This window comes from Malus sylvestris, chromosome 14 (assembly GCF_916048215.2).
Source record: "Malus sylvestris chromosome 14, drMalSylv7.2, whole genome shotgun sequence".
NCBI lineage: Eukaryota > Viridiplantae > Streptophyta > Magnoliopsida > Rosales > Rosaceae > Malus > Malus sylvestris.
In genome coordinates, this window is record NC_062273.1 from 3,566,309 (window position 1) to 3,586,350 (window position 20,042).

A 20,042-nucleotide genomic window follows, 5' to 3' on the forward strand; every position below is an offset into this window, starting at 1 on the left:
ATACTCATGTAAAATTATATATAGTCGTCAGATGAGAATTGTATAAAATACATGTTAATATTGTAGTTAATGTTGTAATTAATTAAAAGGAAAACTAATAAAAATGGGTTGAAAACTTTGAGTTTTAACGATAAAGACAAAATAAAGGTTAAAATGAATAGTATCAGAATTGACTTTTTATTCTAAAAATATGATTTTTTGTTAAAATAAACAGTACCTAGAGTTTTTCGTTAAAGTTCCCTAAATTAAATGAATAATGAGTTGCATTACGAGAACGGAGGCAGATTGTCTGCCTTCTTGTTATGGTGTCATTCTTATCCCCTCCTATTTGTGCTGTCACAGTTAAACCATGTCAACATTTTATATTGATTTTTATAGAGATAAGACAAAAAACAATAGAAATATAAAATGTTGACGTGACTTAATTGTAACTGCATAAATAAAAGGGAATGAGAATGACACCATAACAGGAGGGCAGACAATCTGCCTCCTACAAAAACTAAGAGTTTAAAATGTTAAATATTTAACAAGTCAGTTCGCTGATTGACTCGGGACATGGACTGATGCAGATTGCAACGATAGTACAAGCTCGTGTTGATGAAGAGATTTTTAGTGTGCGGCTTAATATACAAAGTGTAATAATATAAAGGAAAACTAATGAAAAAGGTTTGAAAACTTTGAGTTTTAATGATAAGGACAAAATAAAGGGTAAAATGAATAGTATCAGGATTGACTTTTTAGTGTAAAAATGTGATTTTTCGTTAAAGTGAACAGTACCGAATGCTTTTCGTTAAGGTTTCCATAATATAATTCGTTGAAAACGTGAAAAATAAAATTTCAACTGATTGTATCAGACACTTGATGTATCATACTGTTTTCTCGACACATTGAGAAATTGCTCGCGTAGGAGTGGTTAAAACGCTATGTGAATTATTAATCTGATCCCGATATTTTTTTTTTCTTTAGGTGGGGAAGAACATGTATTTACTCTTTTAGATAAAAAAACCCCCAAATTCCAGAAATCCCTAACCTTCAGCGATGATCTGGTGAGCATTTTTTGTGGTATTTTTCTGTCAGATTATTTGTGTTTTCCTTGGTTTTTTGGGTTTGTTCAAGTTGTTGAGGAATCTTTAGTTTTTGGGTTTTTGATTGAATGTGGGAGTTTATGGGTATTTGGTAGTATTTTTCTGAAGGTAATTTTTGGGTGGGTTTCTGATTACTGTAATCAATTTTGGGTATTGTAGAATGAAATAGAAAGGTAGAAGTTTGGAAACCAAGAGTAGAGCTTAAACGAAAAAAACCATGAGTTCTTTTTTTTATTTTTTATTTTTAAAGCAATTTTGGATTTTCTTTATTTACTGTTTGGTTGCTGAGAAAATTGAGTTAGTTGGTGATAAATAAGTTTCGTACTTTTGGGCCTTATTGGGATTAAATTGTTTTCAATTAAGCGTTTATTCTGATTTATGGGTTCACCCACGTTGTGACAAATGTGTATTTATCTGAGGTTTTTGAAATAGTTGTGCAAAGTTAGTTTGATTACATTGTGTCTATTTTTATGGAAATTTTCTGTGTCCAACGACTGTTTTTATTGTTTTTGTCTATTGGTTGGTTCAGCAATTTATGGGAGTTCATGGTTTTTTGTTGTGTTAGACACTTATAACAAATGTAGATTGGATGCTTATTTAGAAATTGATAATTGTTTGGGTATGTTCTTGCTTCTCATCTCTTTTGTCAGTGTTTCTGAAAATTTTCATATCGGTACATGAGGTTAAGTCCGCTTGATTCTCCCATTTGAGTCATTTCATCAAATCATTGATAAAGATTTCCTCTTCAAATTTTAGTTTTGGAATAGGTAGGTGGGAAACTCTGCTTCGTTCTGTCAATAGAGTCATTTAATTTAATCTTAGAGATTTCATTTGGTTGCTTTAGTTTTGAAATAATGCAATACAATATGTTTAAAGAAAGAAAAATCTTACATGATCCATCTTTCTTCTCCCCCCCCCCCCCCCTCTTTTTTTGTTTAATATTTTGTTGTTTTGAACTTTCGCTTTGCATTCTGTTTATATCCATCTACATATACAGTGATTCATCACCCTGTATTAAACTAAATTAATTGCATATAAACTATTGCAAAACTATCCTACATAGCTAGTTTCTGCCAAACCAACAGTGCTTTCATTCTCTTTTTCAAATTGAGTTTTCCCGTTTTTGTTTTGCCTTTTCTTACTTCCAGTTTTGTCCTTTCTGTGTGTTTTTGTTTACTGTGATACAAACTTTTCATAACATCCAGTCTATAATTTTATTGATAGATTTTACAGGTTGTTTCAATGTGATATGAAACTGTATTTCCTTTTAGATGGTGTTGTAGTTTTTGGTTGTTTTATTTTTTGGACTCTTAGGTTTTCTGTGGTAATGTTAGGTTATAATGGTTTTATAGATACTTAATGATGGATTACTTAGGTAATCTGTGGTCATCTTAGGTTAAAATGCTTATATAGATACCTACTAATAGATTGTAATATGTAAATGTGTTGGTCATGCTAATTATTTAGAGGTAATTTTATTAATAGATCAATTGATTGTTTAAATTGGAGATGAAGCTATATTTCCTTTTGGGTTATCATGTGGTTTTCGTTTGTTTTATTTTGTTGGTTGTTGAGTTTACCGTTGTAATCTAGCCTTGAAGTATTTATATAAATACTTAAAAACACATGTAATGGACTGAGTTAGGTGAATGAATCTGTGATGGTAACCATTTGAGAGTAATTTTACGGTTTAGGGTTTAGCATTGAGGGTTGAGGGTTTAGGTATTTCAGGTTGGTTCAATGTATACAGAAACACTGAACCAAACATATATGATCCATCTTTGTCTACTGCCCCTTCCATTTTTAAGCCAGCATTTGCTCCCTTCAACACTAGATTGCTCTCTGTTTTATCAAAACCTAGCAGTTTTCATCATTTTATTCTCATTTTATGAGTATTCATACAAAAACTTAACATTATTGACCGTTGATTTTATCTCTGATTATCAAATTCAGATCACTCTTGAACATATTTTTTTAAGGTACGGTATCCACTGATCCTATGTTGACTTTGTTTTTTATTTGCAATTTACTCTTTGTGGTTCACAATATGTCATCCCAGGTTTTAGTTTGGACACTTTTATCATTCTCAATTCCTTAGGGTTCTTTCGATGTTTCTAAAAATATAGTATCATATTTTGATTCATTCAATAATTGAAAGACAAAAAAAGAAATCAGAGTCCTACTATTTTGTAATAATTTTTATTTCACAAACAAGTACACAAATTTATCTGTGTTGCTTAACTAAATTGTGTTAAAGGACTAACCAATTTGATTAAAATATGTTATCACCTTTCTGTTAAATGCTTAGATGAAGTAGTACTGCATAGTGTTTGAGGGAAAGACTAAGTAAGATTACAACTGAGAGACATAGGTTAAAGTTTAATTGTGTAAAAAATAAAGAGATTGAACTGTCTGACAGACTAGGAATTGTAACCCCCACTTATAAGCACAAAGAAATCATCGCAAGCTAAACTAAGTAGAGTTAAATTTTTAACCTCAAATATCCTTAGGCGAACATAAAATTTTGACCCCTTTCTTGCATAGTAAAGTTATGAGAACTATCCCTTTGTCTTTATATTTTCATTCAGTTTAATTCAAATTCAATTTATATGAAATTTAACGTAATTCAATTCAGCGAGTCATCAAATTCTGTTTTTAATTTCCTTCTTTTGATGTTCAATTTATGGATTTAAATGCTTTCAGTGGAATAATATTGGATTTTTTTAACTTTGTATAGCTGTAAACATGAGCAATTTAAGACGAGATAGAACCATAGCTTACCGAATACATTCCTTCAGCATCCCTGATTTGTTTTTCTTTAGCATCACCAATTTTTGTAATGTTATATACAAATGTAAATAGCTCTTGATTAACATATGGATGTAACACATACATACACACCACATCTTAGCATATATGTTTTAGCAAATTTTAACATTTTCAACAATGTTTCAAATCCCGTAGCAACGCGCGGGTACATTTGCTAGTATTTTTCTAATCTTTGGACACTGCTTGATTTGGTTTGTCAAATGGTGCATAAATTTTCATACCTGCTTTGTTAATGTGTGTTAGACCCACCCTACTTTTGAGGTTTTCATATGCAATGCTGAACCGTTTTGTGCTCAAAGTATATAACATTTGTCTTTTCTTTCAAATTTTTTGGTAAACAATTTTACCAAATTTTTCTTCTTGTTTTGTGTTGCATATCTTTTGGATACAAAGTGTAGAGTATCAATTTAACGTTTTAAAAACAGCAAGAAACAACACCGCAGCACCGCGTGGGCACTACTGCTATTTAAAACCGAAAACCCAGAAATACAAAGGTAGAGTAAACGCCAAATTCTTCAGTTCTACCGATAGCCACTGAATCACCCATACCCACGACCAGCCCACCTCGCGGATGACAACTCCGTATATTCATAGACGCTGACCAAGTTTCCTCTCTCTCCCAGGATTTCTTGTTTAAGTGAGAGAGCGTTGGGGATCAGTTGAGCTCGCCCTCGTAATCCCTCAATCGAGACAGCCAGTTATGTCTTCAATGGAAGAAACACCTTCCCCTCCAAAGCGTCGATTGTCGTGCGCCACCTACTTCGACGCCCTCTGGTTTTGCTATTGTACGCTCCTCCTTCTTTGCATTCTCTTCCTCTTTCATTTCGGTCGAATTAATTTCACAATTGTATAGCTGGCTTATGCTATGATTTTTCCCTCAAATTTGTGTACTTTTCGGCTCTTATAACTTAATTTTAATTCAACAGAAACATGGGTTTTGCATAATTGTTCATAACATGTTTTATATATGGTCAATTTCAACTTGGTTTTATTGAATTTCTGGTGAAATGTTTTTACTGCCAATTTATTTACTGCCCACAAAAGAAGTTTGGTAATTTCTGGCAATTTCACTGATAGTCTTACAAGCTTATAAAAGCAAATTCTTGGTGGGTATATTTTTTTTATTTTTGACAATTAAATTTTGTGGATGATTCTTTGTGTCAGTGAAGCTTCATGCATCTTTAAATCTTATTGCTAATTGTTTCTGATATCAACATTTTGTTTCTTCTAGATGTTTGCTATATTACTCATTCTATTTGGGGTTGTTTCGTAGCGTCTGTTTATTTTTATCTCTTGCATTTAATCTGATGGGCACTCGTGTTTGGCAGCTCCGGTGCATCAGATGCAGCAGTATTATAGACTTGGGTCACTTGATAACTGTTCCGGGAAATGGACTTCTCTGGTTGATTGCTTGGTTTTGAAGACGAAGAGGTCATCTGAAGTGCAGGTTTGATTTTGAGTTTGGCTGCATATTTCCATCCTTTTTCCGTGCGTTAATGTATTCCGCTTCATTACCATGTGTGTTTCCATTGGTAATTGTACAACATGCACTTCAATATTTTCCTTCGGCTTATAAATCAGATTGCTTTATTGGGGTTTCCCTTAATTTAAGGCCAATTTTGAGAAGTTGATGTCTACCAAAATCTAAATACTTAGGACTGATGGTGTGACATCCTGCATAGAAAATCTCATGCACTCACAACAACAAAATGGAGTAGGAGAACATAGACACGGACATATTGTTGAAACTGGTCTCACTTTATTGTATAAGTTGTTCTTTCCCTTCAATTCTGGCTTCATGCCAATGCCACTATAGTAGTTTTAATTGATCATCTGACTAGTAGGTAATTGCTGCTAAATCTCCGTGCATGTAGCTATACATTCATCCCAGGTTGTAGTTTCAAGGATTTTTGAGGTGTTTGCTATCCTAATATAAGGCCTTACCATTTGCATAAGTTACTAACTAAAACTAAACAATACACTCATACACATTGGATTACTAAGGGCTCGTTTGGATGTGCTTTTAAAATGACCGGAAGCACTTTTAGAGAAAATGTTTTTGGGTGCCAAAAACACTTTAAGCGCTTTCTACAAAAAGCACCAGTTATGTGTTTCTTCCATGAAGCACTTTAAGTGCTTTTCCAGGATTTACTAACATTTTTACTAAGGATTGTTTCCAAAAATATTTTCACCAAAAGCGCTTTTAGTCATTTTAAAAGCACATCCAAATGAGCCCTAAGTGTTTATTTATCTAGATGATGTAGGACAATGTAAGGTGGGTGTTGCCGATAATTACGGTGGACTAAGTAATAGATATGATTTAAAGCAAGAAAGTTTAGGGTCAATGTGATTTTAAAGAAATTGGAAAAATGGAAAATAATAGGGACGACAAAGAGATGAAAGTAAAGGAGGAGGTGTAGCTAGCCTTTAACATGACATACTTTTTCATTAAGCCATATTGATTTTGCTTTATAGGGAATAGCCTTAGTTATAGGCAAGGTCTTAAATGCTGATAATATCGGCGATATTTCGCCGATATTATCGGTTTTTGGCGTTATCGATATTTTAATGGTTATCCAATGAGTTTTCGTCAAAATATCACAATATTATCGATAATATCACGATATTACCGATTATATCCCGATATTTTGGATCTTTGCAAATCGGAGAAAAACGCCGGAGCTTCTACAGCTCCGGCCGACTGTAAAAGAGCACCCTAGACTCCGATCTAGGTATCAAAATGAAATAGAAGACAAGAGGAATGTTTTTATAAATTCCGTTTGCCGTGAAACGGTCGGAGGTGTTCGGAAAGTTCGTCGACACCCAAGGCCTGGTTTCACTTTCGACGGAAAGAGGACGCTGGAGCTTACAAGCTCTAGTCAACCCCAAAACGTGACCAACACATGTCAAATAAACTACCAAACTGAAGCCCAAGGGAAGAGGAAGAGATCTATACCATTTTCAAGGCATGCCGTTGTCGGAGCTCCACGGAGTTTCGCCTTGGAACCCACGGTCCACACCGGAAACTGGGTTTTGGTTTTCTCCAAAAATTTTGCACCGGTTTCCATGGTGCTACCATCCTTGTCTGCACTAGTAGAGGGAGAAGAAGAACGAGGGAGATGAGGGAGTGCTGGTGTGTGTGTGTGAGTTCGGGGAAGAACCGAAGAAGGAATGAGAGTTGCAAAGAGAGGGAGAGCATGGGAAAGTGGAGAGAAAGAGAGGACCGAGAGAGAAGAGAGATGAAACCCTAATGGGCTCACTAATTAAGATCCAAAAACAATAATTTTTTTAAAAAAATAAAAAATAAAAACCTACAAAGTAAAATTATAAACTAAAGGGAGGGGTTTTACCTTAAGGCCTTATTCGAAGATGTGACCCTTCTAAACTAGAAATATACCAACTGATGGATTGCTTTATGAAAAATTGGTAGAAGGAGACATAAAGATAAAGCCATCTAACTTGTAAGGCAACTTTCTTGACATAGTATTTTACGTCAATATATAATTTTGAACCTCATAGGAACTCTATGTGGTACTAAGTCACTAATGTATCTTACCATGCAATGTATAAAGTGTCAAATATTGTACTAATTCATTATATATAAATGATTATGGTGTGTTTAAATTTCTTTCATTAATTACTACATATTTTCTACACTCACAATGTTTGCCAGCTCGCTATATAATCAACTTAAATCAGTTAAATCCATCATGCAATACATTTCCTTCCAATTTTTTGTGATAAACTAATAGATAATTGACTAAATAAACATCCTGCAAAGTTTCAATAAAAATTTCCAAGTTTTTTTTACAATTTCCGTGGTTTCCATATTATTTTTATTGATATCGATAATATCCCGATATTTCCATCAATATTTCCATGTTTTTGGACTACCGATATTTCCGATATCATCGATATTTTATACCTTGGTTATAGGGAAATAGAATTCTCAATGGCTGCTAGAAATATTAAATGGGTCATTAAAATCCTAAAAGACTCATCGGAAAGTAAACAAAATTAGTAAGAGGGAGGTTAATGAGTTTTCTCATCAGTGTGTTGTGCATTAGCAATGCTGTGTTTCTTCCTTGTTGTCCTGATAAAAGGATTTGGGTTAGCCAGGGGCCTATTTGCCCGTCCTTTCTTACCTTGATATTCCTTTCCTTCATGCCTTTCGTCCTTACAAGATTATTTCACTAAAGTTCACATTCTTGCTTGGTTGATTTCATGAAAAACTTAAAACCTTGGATTTGTTTCAAAAAAAGAAAGCCCTACACTTCATTGTTTCTTCATTGGTGTATACAATACAGCTTTAATGGTGAATATTCGGATCACATCTTACATTTTTTCCATTGTGACACAAATTTGGTGCACTGTGCTTCATTCCTTTGGGGTGGACAGGGTGATTCTGAGAAACGTTTACTCTTTGCTCTGCAATTTCTTTTTGGTTAATGGTTTTAACAAGATATGATCACCTTGTGAAACTCTGCTTTTTTGGCTTTTCTTTTTGGTGGTTTGGTGGAGTATAAATAGGGAAACTTTTAGAATAAAGAAGACACTGTGGCTTCACCTTAGGACAATCTTTTTTTTCTTCCTTGTGGGCTTCTAGGTCTAAAACATTGAATGATATTACCCTTAGTTTGATTCTTCTAGACCGTTCTTCTCTTTGATATTTGATCTCGGTTTGGGCTTGGGTGGGACTAGTTCATCTTATTTTGTACAGTCTCTTTATAAAGAATACCTTAAATTAAAAGACTTATTAAATAATAGGAGACTGATAGAAATTAAGTCCTTCTTAGACAAATGAATCAGCTCTTAATAGCACTTGACATTAGCTATTACACTCTTTTAACTTAAGCGTTTTATAGATTCGAGTATTGGCATTACAAGGTATGAAGCAGGACTTGTGGTTTCTTGAAGTTGGTTAGACTATGAGGAAATATTCAATCCAATGGCAGTAAATCACCACTAGTTTCCTTGTGTGTTGTGGACCTAAACCAATTAATAGGGGCCAAGAAATGAGCCACTGTGGCTTGGTCCTCCATAGAAGCTGAATATTGACCCAAGACTATCATAACAGCTGAACTCACCCCAGAATTTTTGAACTTTTTAGTGATTGCATGTTTTTCTCCCCATGCCAACTGAAATTTACCATCACTTTGTTTTGGACGGTGTTTCACCAAAAGGATTTGGCTATTTGGTGCATTGGAGTCCTGCTGTTTAGGGAAGGAAATGTGAGTTGGATGGTTCCAGCTAGTTGTAATTCTTTTTTTGTGAATTGGTTTCAAGTAGAGGTAGATTCTCATGTTGTGTTGTTGGTAAAAGGCCCCCCCAAGTGTTCCTTCCATGTTGGGTGGTGGTTAGAAAGCAAAAATTATTGGGTTGCTGTGCCAAAAGGATATTTGGAAACTATATTGGGGTAGTTGAGATGGAGTGATGGGATAAAGTTGCAGTCCTTTCCTTTGGGCTTCAGTGTTTTCTAAATTTTGGGATTATCTTTTTCGGCTATTTGAATTGATTAAGAGGAGCTGTTCTTTAGTACTCAAATTAGTTTTAAGGACCGGCTTGTGGATTGTTGTCTAGCCTGCTTCTTGTACGTTAAGGTGGATAACTGGTCCACAGCGTTTATAGTTGATCAATTCAAGTCATTTTTCAATAAAGTACATTCTCGGCACTGATCAGCTTGTTGACATTTTTGCCATGCCCATGTCCTCAGCTCATTAAGTGAAATATGAAGCAACAGATGGTTGGCTCTCCTCCATCTGTTGGAGGATGCTGGATAATAATACAGATAAAGCAGTGCTGTGGTTTTTCAAATGATTGCTATTAATACGGAATATGTAAAGCCTCTAAATAGTTTGAGAAGATAAGAGGGTTAACTTAGTTTTGTGATGAATTAGATGAAATTTGGTTGGTTTCCTATGGTTGTTTTTTGTTATCAGAAACAGATTTATGAGCTGTTGCTAAAGGGTCTGTTGCTTTAAAAATCATTCGGGAATTCAGAAATAAAAAAGCTCTACTTTTACTCTTCCTTTAGGCTCAATTTTCTCAGGCTCCTGAACTTCCATAATTTATTGGTTGCTATTCAGAATTAAAAAAACTGATTGGTTGCCCATTAGCCTATTCCTAACAGGCACCCACATAAACTTGCAACATATTTGTATGTATTGTTTTAAAATCTGTTGAAAAATAGCAGTAGTGTGTTGGTGTTGGACCCTCTAGAGAAGTGTTGATGCTTCCTGCTTGCCCTTTCATTTAATGATTGTCAGCAGTGCAGGAGATTTGTGGCTTATTTGGAATATTTCCCTTCAAATTACCCAAGAGTTGCATTTTCATTTACTTCCCCGTCTGGCACCACACCCAGTGTAGTTTTGGCAGAAGTTTGAGGGGGTGGACAACTTGGAAGAGCCATCCTTCTATTTCTCTCTTATGAATTCTGATGTATCTTGAGTCTTTGAAGTTTGTTCATGTTCTTTCAATTGGTGTTTTACCAGTGGGGAGAAGGGGTTGTGGCTTCTTATATCGGGTCATGGGAAACCATCACAGATCCAATTAGCTCCTTCCCCGCCTGTGGTAATTGCAAATTCATGTATATGGTGCGAATGTAGGAAGAGCCATCTATTCCATTTGTTCTCTGTCTCCATGACTTGCCCCTACCTACAATTCGACCCTTCAAGAAGATCCGGTTTTTCTTTCTTTTTTTTTCCTAAACACTTTCCTGAAGAGCTTCTTTAACTGGACCTAGTGAGCTTCTTGGCGATCTGCAATTTAGTCTCGCTTGTCAATCGATGATATATATATGTGTTTCGGGCAATTACAATCTGGACTTTTTTTAATGCAGGAAATTTTGGAAACTCGGGAGAAAGGCAAGTCTCACGTCTGGACTTTTCGAACTCCAGAAGAAGCATCAGTTAACTGGAAAGAACAATTTGGAGATTTAGATGAAGTGGAATGACTGAGATTCAGTCCAGCATTCGTCTTTGCTGCCCCTCTCAACTTTTTCCCCACAATCGGCGAGCGATGTGCGCTTACAATATTGTTTCTTTTTGTCAGGAAACTCAAATGATCTTTGGTAGCAATAATATCAAACATTTTTGATCAAGTTGACCGGATTTTCCTGTTACACTTGCAAATCATGCAAAATCAGTGGAACCGCCGGCGACCTGCCTATCACCAATCAAAAACCCAGAAGGCCGCGACTTTTCTAGTCGGACCCTTTAACGGGTCGGGAAATCGGACCCGCCGGCGACCTGAACCCGAAAGTCACAGGGTCGTAAGCGCACCAGTGGAACCCGACTTCTCTCCCCATCTCGTTCGCCCTCGAACACTCCTCGCACGCCGTCGCTCCACTACGGCGGCCCAGCCCAATCCCGAGCCCATCGGCCCGTCCCAGCCCCATGTCCGTCAACTACCTCTCTTTCCCAGACTGCTGCTCCCTGGCCCCATTCTCGTACTCGACCCAACCCGCACAAGGCATGGTCAATCCGGCGGCGTTTCCGTTTTCGATCTCCATGCCGCGTTTTAAGAGCATAACATTCTCGGGACGAGAGGGATAAAGAGGACTGACCTGAAAGTTGACGCTAAATGCAGCGGCAACCACCACCGCAAGCACCGACGCACAACTCTAAGCCGTCCATTTCCATTTCGGTTTCGGTTTGTTTCGTTAATAACCGATCCCGTTTCGGTTTTATCTTTCGGTTTTTGCCCTCTATGTGTCTCAATTCCTCCCCTTAAACCGGTTTGGTTTCGGTTTTTACCTTCAATGAAAACGTTCGATTTCGGTTTTTACCCCAGGAAACTGATCTGGTTTCGGTTTTACCTTCAGAAGAATCGGTTCTACTTCGGTTTTGTCTTAGACCTCCCCTTTTTCTTTCGGTTTTACCTTCAGAATAATCGGTTCTGTATCGGTTTTGTCTCAGTCCTACCCTTTAATTCGGTTTTACCCATCTGGTTTCGGTTTTACCTATATAGGAACCCATCGGTTTCGGTTTTGTCTCAGTCCTCCCCTTTTTGTTTCGGTTTTCCCTCAGAAGAATCGGTTCTTTTTCGGTTATTACATTAACTACCGCTCAGGTTTCGGTTTTTACCCTTATTCTGTCTGTCTGTCTCTTGCTATTCAAATGGATTCTCGCTTGACGCCGCAACAGGACCTTACTACCATGGCTGCTGGCGAGGTTCAACGAATTCGCATGGTTTCAGGCATTCAGAGCTTGGTAGATTGTAATTGCTCTCCCATCGAGCCGAACCAATGATTATGGCTATGTTGAAGCAGCTAGAAACAGCTTCTTCTTCGACTGAGTAGGCATTCATCAATATGCCTACTCAGTCGAGCTACGAAACAGCTTCTTCTACCCAAGATTTGGTTTTGTGATAATCCATGCAAGTATTGCATCCTGAGACTTTCACTATTGTCATAACGCTCCGGTTTCCACCTTTTCGGTTTCGGCTTTTGCTCTCGATCTGTCTCTGTCGCTCTCCTCAATCCGTTCGGTTTTGGTTTACCTGCTATTCGGTTTTGCTGTTAAAAGAATCGGTTCGATTTCGTTTTTTAGCTTAAGACCTGTTCGATTTCGGTTTTCAGCTTAAAACAACCGGTTCGTCTTCGGTTTTCTGCCTTAAAACAACAGGTGCTGTTTCGGTTTTAAGCTTAAGACAACGGGTACAAATTCCCTTTTACCTTATGAAAACCGGTGCAACTTCGGTTTTTACTTAAACAAATCGGTTCGGCTTCGGTTTTACCCTTCAAAGAGGGATCCCAATTTCGGTTTTTAACTCAAAGAACCGATTCTATTTCAGTTTCTACCTTCTAGGCTTGTAGGCTTACAGTACAAAAGACGACGGTGCAGCAACATTAACCGCAAGCAACAACGCACAACTCCACGCCACCGCAGCCTCCCTTTGCGGGTCCACTACTGCGGAAGCACCGCCAAAACAGGTGTCGCAGGTGATGGAGTGGCCTTCTCACGCCGGCAGCCTTATCGCCGACATAAGGCTTGGCGCCATACGCCTCCTCGAAGCCCTGTTCGTGGCCGCTCAGCCGCACCAGAGCTCCAAGCCTCTCCACTTGTTCCTCACCGAGGCTTAAACAGTTTCGATTTCATTTTTACTTTCAAAAAATGGGTTCGGTTTTTACCTTTGATAAGGTCTCAGACTCTTAGTTTTTTCCTCTTCAACTATTATTGTTCATTTGAGGACAGGTTGTGCAGGACGCTCTTTGATCGGGTTGAAATTTTCGGCAAAATTTTTATCGAAATCTATTATACTCACTATCTTCAGTTTGTTTAATGAATATCGTACTTTTCTTAAAAAAAAAAAAAAAAAAAAAACTGCTTCTATCACGTTTTTTACCTCAAAATATCGGTTAGTTCGGTTTTTTAGCTAAAAAATTCGGTTTCGGTTTCTACCTTTAGTGTCGTTCCCTTTCAGTTTCTAGTAACCGGTTGAGTTTCGGTTTTCATCTTCCGGTTTCGGTTTTTGTCTCGGTCCTGCCCTTTTTCTTTTGGTTGTAACTTGAGAAGAATCGGTTCTGTTTCGGGTTTTTCTCTGTCCTCTTTTTCTTTCGATTTTATCGTATACGAACCTATCCGGTTTCGGTTTTTGTCTCTGTCTTCCCCTTGTTCTTTCGGTTTTACCTCAGAAGAATCGGTTATTTTTCGGTTTACATTAACTAACCGCTCAGATTTCGGTTTTTACCCTTATGCATTCTGTCTCAGTCTCTCTCCAGCTATTCAGTTGGACTCTCACTGGACGCCGCACACACTAATCGACCCGTTGAGGTCCGACGACTTCATTTGACGCCAAAATTTTGACGGATTCCGTCACCTGCGGTGGTCTAGCGGAAGAGAGAGCTAGAGAGGATGAGGACGGAGGTGTTACGGTGGTCTAGCACCATAGACGGCGATGCAGCAACAACCACCACCGCAAGCAACGACGACTTCAAAATGTTCGGTTTCGGACCCTCCCCAAAACGTTTTCGGTTTTTGGTTTACCTGCAATCGGTTTTGTTGTAAAAGTATAGGTTGATTTCGGTCTTAAGCTTAAGACCGGTTTGGTTTCAGTCTTAAGCTTTAAACAACCGGTTCGGTTTCGGTTTTAAGCTTAAAAAAACACATTTTGTGGACTCTCTTAAAATTAAATATTTTATAAACTCCCTGCTGCCTCATCATTTTGACATAATATTTTATAATATTGGTACGAGATTTGATGTTAAATAGTAAGATGAGATAAAGTTGATAAAGAGTTCGATTTTTGAGAAAGACCATTAGCATTCTTCTTGTTCTTGAGCTTAAACAACAGGTTCAATTGCGATGTTAAACATAAAACAAATATGTTTTTGTGGACTCTTTTAAAATTAGATTTTTATGAACTCCATCTCATCATTTTAACATAATATTAGTACGAAATTTGAGTTAAACAATAAGATGAAAAAGAGTTCACGGGAGTCTGACTTTTGAGAGAAGGGCGTTAGCATTGCTCTTGAGCTTAAACAATAGGTTCGGTTTCAGTTTCAAGCTTTTAAAACAACCGATCCAAATTCGGTTTTACCTTATGAAAACCAGTGCAACTTCGGTTTTCAGTTAAAGAACCGGTTCGGCTTTTGCCTTACCAATAAGGATCCCGTTTCGGTTTTTATCGCAAGCGAACTCATCCGTCTTCATTTTTTACCTTCTAGTCTCCTAGTACCATATACGACGATGCAGCAGCAGCAACAACAGCCGCAAGCAACGACGCAGAACTCCACGCCGCCGCAGCCTTCCTTTGCGGGGTCCACCACGGCGGAAGCACCGCCAAAACAGGTGGCGCAGGCGATGGAGCGGCTTTCTCAAGCCAGCCGCCTCATCGCGGACATTAGGATTGGCGCCGACCGCCTCCTCGAAGCCCTGTTCGTGGCCGCTCAGCCGCACCAGAGCTCCAAGCCTCTCCAGTTGTTCCTCAACGAGGACGCTTCCATGCGCCAACACCTCCTCGACCTCCGCTCCGTCGGTACCTTCTCCTCCCTCTCTCTAGGGTTTAATTCACAATATGCTATCTCGCATTGAAAAATCCTCGAATTTTTAGGGATTTGGTGCTAATTTTTGTTAGGAAGACAGCTGGAAGAATCTGGAGTTTTGAACGAGTCTCTGCGATCGCGGAGCAATTCTTGGGGATTGCACATGCCGTTGGTTTGTCCGGATGGCGCCGTGGTTGCGTATGCTTGGAAGCGGCAGCTCGCCGGCCAAGCTGGTGCTTCTGCAGTTGACAGGACCAGGTTGGTTTCGAGTTTCATGGAATTGGTCTTCCTGCTTGTTAGCATTGCCTCGCTGTTTCCTTTACTCGAAAATTCATGATTAAGCGAAATTTTTTTGAAATTCAAAAGCATATGGAAGCTTCTGTTCCCAAAAAGTCTAGATTTTGAATAATTTTCACTGTAAAAAATATGGAACCAATACAAGTTTCGTAATTTCATAGCAGGTTTCGAATCTGGCTTATTGAGGATTATATTTAGTGGTTGTGTATTTTGTTGTGTTGACCTTTGAAGCCATTTCTTGAATTCTGTTATTCAATGTTTTAGGCTAGCTCTCAAGGCATTCACTGATCAGAAAAGGCGATTTTTTCCTCACCTTGATGATGCATCAAATGATCAGTGTAATGAATCAGCTTCGAAGAAGCAACGCATTTCTCAAGCACCCGCAGCACATAATCAAGAAGATGGTATAGATTGCAAAACGCTATCAGAGGTTTTAGTGCGTATGGACAAGGTTCCTCATTTGAAAGTTTCCATATATGAACGATTGGATTGGTTGAAACGAGCATCTTCACTGCCAGAAAATGAGATTTCCAGTGAAACATTAAAGGATCATAGTTATCATAGTTCAAGTAAGTTACGATCAGGTCCGCCTGATGTTGCACCAGATAAGGTTGCTGTCATTGAGTTGCTGTTTCCTTCTACCTTCAGAGCTGTAGTTTCATTGCATCCTGCTGGTTCTATTGACCCAGATGCAGTGGCATTTTTTTCTCCAGATGAGGTGATCTTGGTTACCACCATGCATATTTCAGTTGATCAAATTACATAGTCATCCCATGATAAACTAGCTCCAGATGCTACTTAGGTTGTATGATATTAGAGTTTGCAGTACTATCCAATCGTACAGTGGATCTGTCAGGCTGTAACCAACTGTGCGGTTGAACATCCTGAAGTAGCATTCGCGTTCAATTGACGATATATCATAGACTCGGGTTTTGATGAACTTAAATCATTTGTTGTTCAACCTCAAACATATGTATCCCAGTTTCATGCTATGTTAAAACATGTCATGCATCCTGTTACAAAGCTTTTAGATTTTCAATCCCCCCCCCCCCTCTTTCCCCCCAAAAGAAAAGAAAAAAAAATCGCACTGAGCATTTTTGTACTTTTCCTGTATTCGAAACTCATCCATACCGTACGATTGAACTTTATGACATGCTTTTGTAGAACTGATACTTGCATTCGTGTTCAAAAGAAGATGGTATATCGTAAACTCTGGCTTTGATGAACTTAAATCATTTGTTGTAATCATTGCTTGTTCAACCTAAAAACACATTTTCCAGTTTCGTGCTTTGTTGAGGTGTCATGTAGCCTGTGTTCTGTTACAAGGCCTTTAGATTTTCACTGGTTTTCGTATCATATAAGAATGTGTTTCTCTTCTTTTTTCCTCCAATCATAACGGAGCATGATTGTATTTTCATTCTATAACAGGGAGGCAGCTACATACATGCAAGAGGTGTTTCAATTTATCATGTCTATAAGCATATCACGGTAAAAGCTTTAATTGTCTATTCAAGTTTATTTTAGTCAAGTAATGGTCTTTCTATTAAATTGCGTATCATTTCTTCTTTCAGGAACATGCTGCTACTGCTTTGCAGTATTTCATTGGAGTTCGAGCTGAAACAGCTCTACATTGTCTTTTGGTACCATCTTTAGCGGGTCCCTGTGAACCAACTGTTTATTAAATTATATGCGTGCACCAGCTTATACACATTAAATTCTAACTTTCTGTGTTCATTCTATAGCATTGGATCTGCAGCTATCAAACTCTCTTTACAAAAGTTTGCAGGTACAACCTTCTCACTTTATATGTCTGAAATCTGTTACTGGCTTTGAAGTTATTGACGTTACAGTTTTGATGCAGCAAGTGTGGACGGCTGCTAGCAATGGACCGGAAATCAGCTCAACTGTTACCGCCAGTTTATCGTCCTTATCGGCAGTTCACTACATTGAATGTGTCATCAAGTTTGAATGTTTCCGGGGCTTACCATGTAGGTTGTTTCTCAGAGGAATTGTGATCTCCACTGTTGACAGGTAAAAACTGTCTGTTGTCTCAGATACGGAATTGGCAAGATAAAGAAATTATAACACATCATTCAAAGAACTCCCACTCAAATGTTGAATTTTACGTCTTTTCTTAATTTGTTTGATAGCTGTGTTAAAACTGGGTCGTGAACTTTTCATTTATGATGTTTTTTCAGTATTTCGGGAGATGGTTACAATCAAATTATCTGCTCTATAATCTAATTTCGAGTCTTGTGACAATGCATTAAATGAACAAAAGTTTTCTTGTTGGTTCCATCATCAATTGGTCTTTAGCAAATTCTACAGTCATTTCATACTTCATAATGGTCTTGTCAATTGTATGTGTTAGCTGTATTGGCACCTATGGACTGGTCTGACAGTTTTATGTTCTGTTGAATACTAATGATATGATTGCGTATCATGAAATTTACCATGAGGCTGCCTTATTCTCTTTTTTGGTTCATACTGTTGAAACAACCGTTATGTTGGTCGTTGGTTTATTTAATCAAGAAAATTATCATAAGAAACATGTTGATCACTAGTTAGAAGTTGTACTCGCTTTTCTTTCTAACTGAATTGCCATGCTGCCTTTCTTCCTTTTCCTTGTTATGGTTTTGATTGTTTAATGATAGGTTGTCTTATTTTTTTCAAATATTGTGTTTTTGTTAAAGTTTACTAGCATGTGTGTTTCTCCGATTCAGGTGCTATTATCTTTAATCGGCATAAGTCACAGTTGTGCTATGGGAAATTGCTCTTCTGATATTGCCCAATAGATCTTATTTGTAGAAAAAGATGCTAGCAGTGTCTAGACAGAATTCGTGACATTCATGTATGTGATCTTACTTCTATAACAAGGCCGAGTGCTTGACATTTGAGAAATAAAACTTGTAATTCTAGTTTGTTGCAGCGAACCGTCGTAATTCGATGTTAGGTTAAAAGGAAACTCGATATACCTGTTGTGGGATTCGTTGTTCGGCTTGTAGGATGTATACCTTTTACTCGCAAGAGTAGATGTCACCTACATGCTGTTCCTATCATCATTTTGAGTGCAATAGTTGCATACTTGCATGAAGCCCGCTCGGGTGTAATGTGAATGTAGTTTGCATTGAGAGATCAGATTGAAATATTTAGGTTGTTAAGGAGGTCACGTCCGAAAATGGGAAACGGGGACAAAGGGATTGGGCAAATGTGCTTCCTCAATTGCCTTGCCAATCAACTTTCTCTTTGACATGTACGAAGTTACAACTTACAAGTGTTGTTCCTTTGAAACTCACATGCTTTTTCAGAGTTTGCTGATTCGACTACAAAATATTATGGTGTTACAAGTTCAGAACTTGTGGCCGTGTTTGGTACGCCTCCTTAGGGCTTAGGAAGTATTGTTTTAGGGTTTGTTTGGAAGTGTTTTTAAAATGGTAGAAAACACTTGATGAAATTGCTTTCGGAACTAGTCCTTAGTAAAAATGCAAGTGAAGTTGGAAAAGCACTTCAAGTGCTTTTAGAACCCAAATACTCACCAAAAGCACCTTCAATCGTTTTAAAGCACTTTCATACGACCATTCAATACTACGGTCTGGTGGTATTCTTCTTCACTTGGAAATGAGAGGTCCTAGGTTTGAATCTTATTGAAGACGAATTCGATATCAAATTAGGTTGCCCACTGTGTAATTTAGCCGAATTCTCCCTTCCTTTAATGTAAAAATATCGATGTACTCAAAAAAAAAAAAAAAAAAAACTTTCAAATGATCCCTTAAACAAGACCAGTAACCCACCCTTCTTGTCATGAGTGACTCGGTTGTGCGGGGCTATATTGAAGGTATTTTGGAGGAAGAAATAGATGACAATTGTAGGGATTAGCAGGATATCTTTTCTTTATGAGTAACCTTTAATTTGGACAAAATGAGGAAGTTGTCAGCTATTTATTTTTTTATTTTTGAAAATATTTTTAACATAATGAGTAGTCATATTCAAGCTAATCTTCTTAATTAATGAGACCATATAGCCCCCGTGAGCGAATTTGGTGCGTTGTGGGATTCATTTGTATCAATGGCCTACATATTTCAAACACGCGTGGACGACTGACAAGACCAAACCAACAAGACATTGCCACCTGTGGAAAATGAAAGAGTGATTAGGTGTCATGCAACAGCAATCATGTCAGGAACTCACTTGCGTTGGTTGGTGTTATTAGCACTAATAATGCTGACCACCGCCACCACCACGCCTTTGGCTCTTTCGATTGGTCGTGGCTTTCCGCGTTATAGAGAGGGGCCCACGAGACCTTGTCATCTTCCTCAATCTTAGGGACTGATTGAACCCCCTAAAAGTTCCACTTGACACCCCCATGACCAAGTATGTAATTCCAGTAGGGCCCACAAGCATGAACAGCATGGTGGGCTCCGTGTGTTCTTTCATTGATTCAAAACACTTAATTTTAAGGAAAATTAATAAAAACAGTTTGAATTTTTTGAGTTTTAACGATAAGAACAAAATAAAAGGTAAAATGAATAGTATGAATATTGATTTTTTAGTGTGAAAATATGATTTTTCGTTAAAATGAACAGTACCGATAGTTTTTCGTTAAAGTTCTCTTAATTTTATGATTGATGAGGTTTTATTCTTTTATTATTATTATTTTTTGATATTGTTATATTCCTACAAGCAATAGAACTACTCTGCTTTATTAAGGCAAAAAGGAGAGTTGGAACAAAAAACACAGTGGGTTGAAGGGAAAATGTCATATCCACTAGGACAATTCACCACTACAGTAACGAGGCTGTTTAGAGATTAATTTTTTAGCGGCCTAATTGAACCAAATTCAATAC

General features: G+C 37.6%; 2 protein-coding genes across 4 annotated transcripts; both read left to right on the top strand.

Moving 5' to 3' along the window:
• Positions 1-911: 911 nt before the first annotated feature.
• LOC126598872 (uncharacterized protein C227.17c-like) lies at positions 912-11,013 on the top strand. Of its 3 annotated transcripts, XM_050265246.1 has the most exons (5): positions 912-1,046; positions 4,308-4,408; positions 4,538-4,699; positions 5,243-5,361; positions 10,753-11,013. In XM_050265246.1, exons 3-5 carry the CDS (start codon positions 4,615-4,617, stop codon positions 10,864-10,866), a joined length of 318 nt encoding a protein of 105 aa, XP_050121203.1. In that variant the 5' UTR covers positions 912-1,046; positions 4,308-4,408; positions 4,538-4,614; the 3' UTR covers positions 10,867-11,013. The 3 variants fall into 3 exon arrangements, with proteins under 3 accessions (XP_050121203.1, XP_050121204.1, XP_050121205.1); XM_050265247.1 differs by lacking the exon at positions 4,308-4,408 and having other exon boundaries at positions 943-1,046; XM_050265248.1 differs by lacking the exons at positions 912-1,046; positions 4,308-4,408 and having other exon boundaries at positions 4,415-4,699; positions 10,753-10,885; positions 10,922-11,013.
• A 3,124-nt stretch (positions 11,014-14,137) lies between these two features.
• Positions 14,138-18,126, top strand: LOC126598871 (mediator of RNA polymerase II transcription subunit 27). The gene is made up of 8 exons (XM_050265245.1): positions 14,138-14,894; positions 14,994-15,159; positions 15,463-15,916; positions 16,627-16,686; positions 16,770-16,838; positions 16,941-16,984; positions 17,060-17,229; positions 17,922-18,126. Exons 1-7 carry the CDS (start codon positions 14,606-14,608, stop codon positions 17,211-17,213), a joined length of 1,236 nt encoding a protein of 411 aa, XP_050121202.1. The 5' UTR covers positions 14,138-14,605; the 3' UTR covers positions 17,214-17,229; positions 17,922-18,126.
• The last annotated feature ends 1,916 nt before the right edge of the window (positions 18,127-20,042 follow it).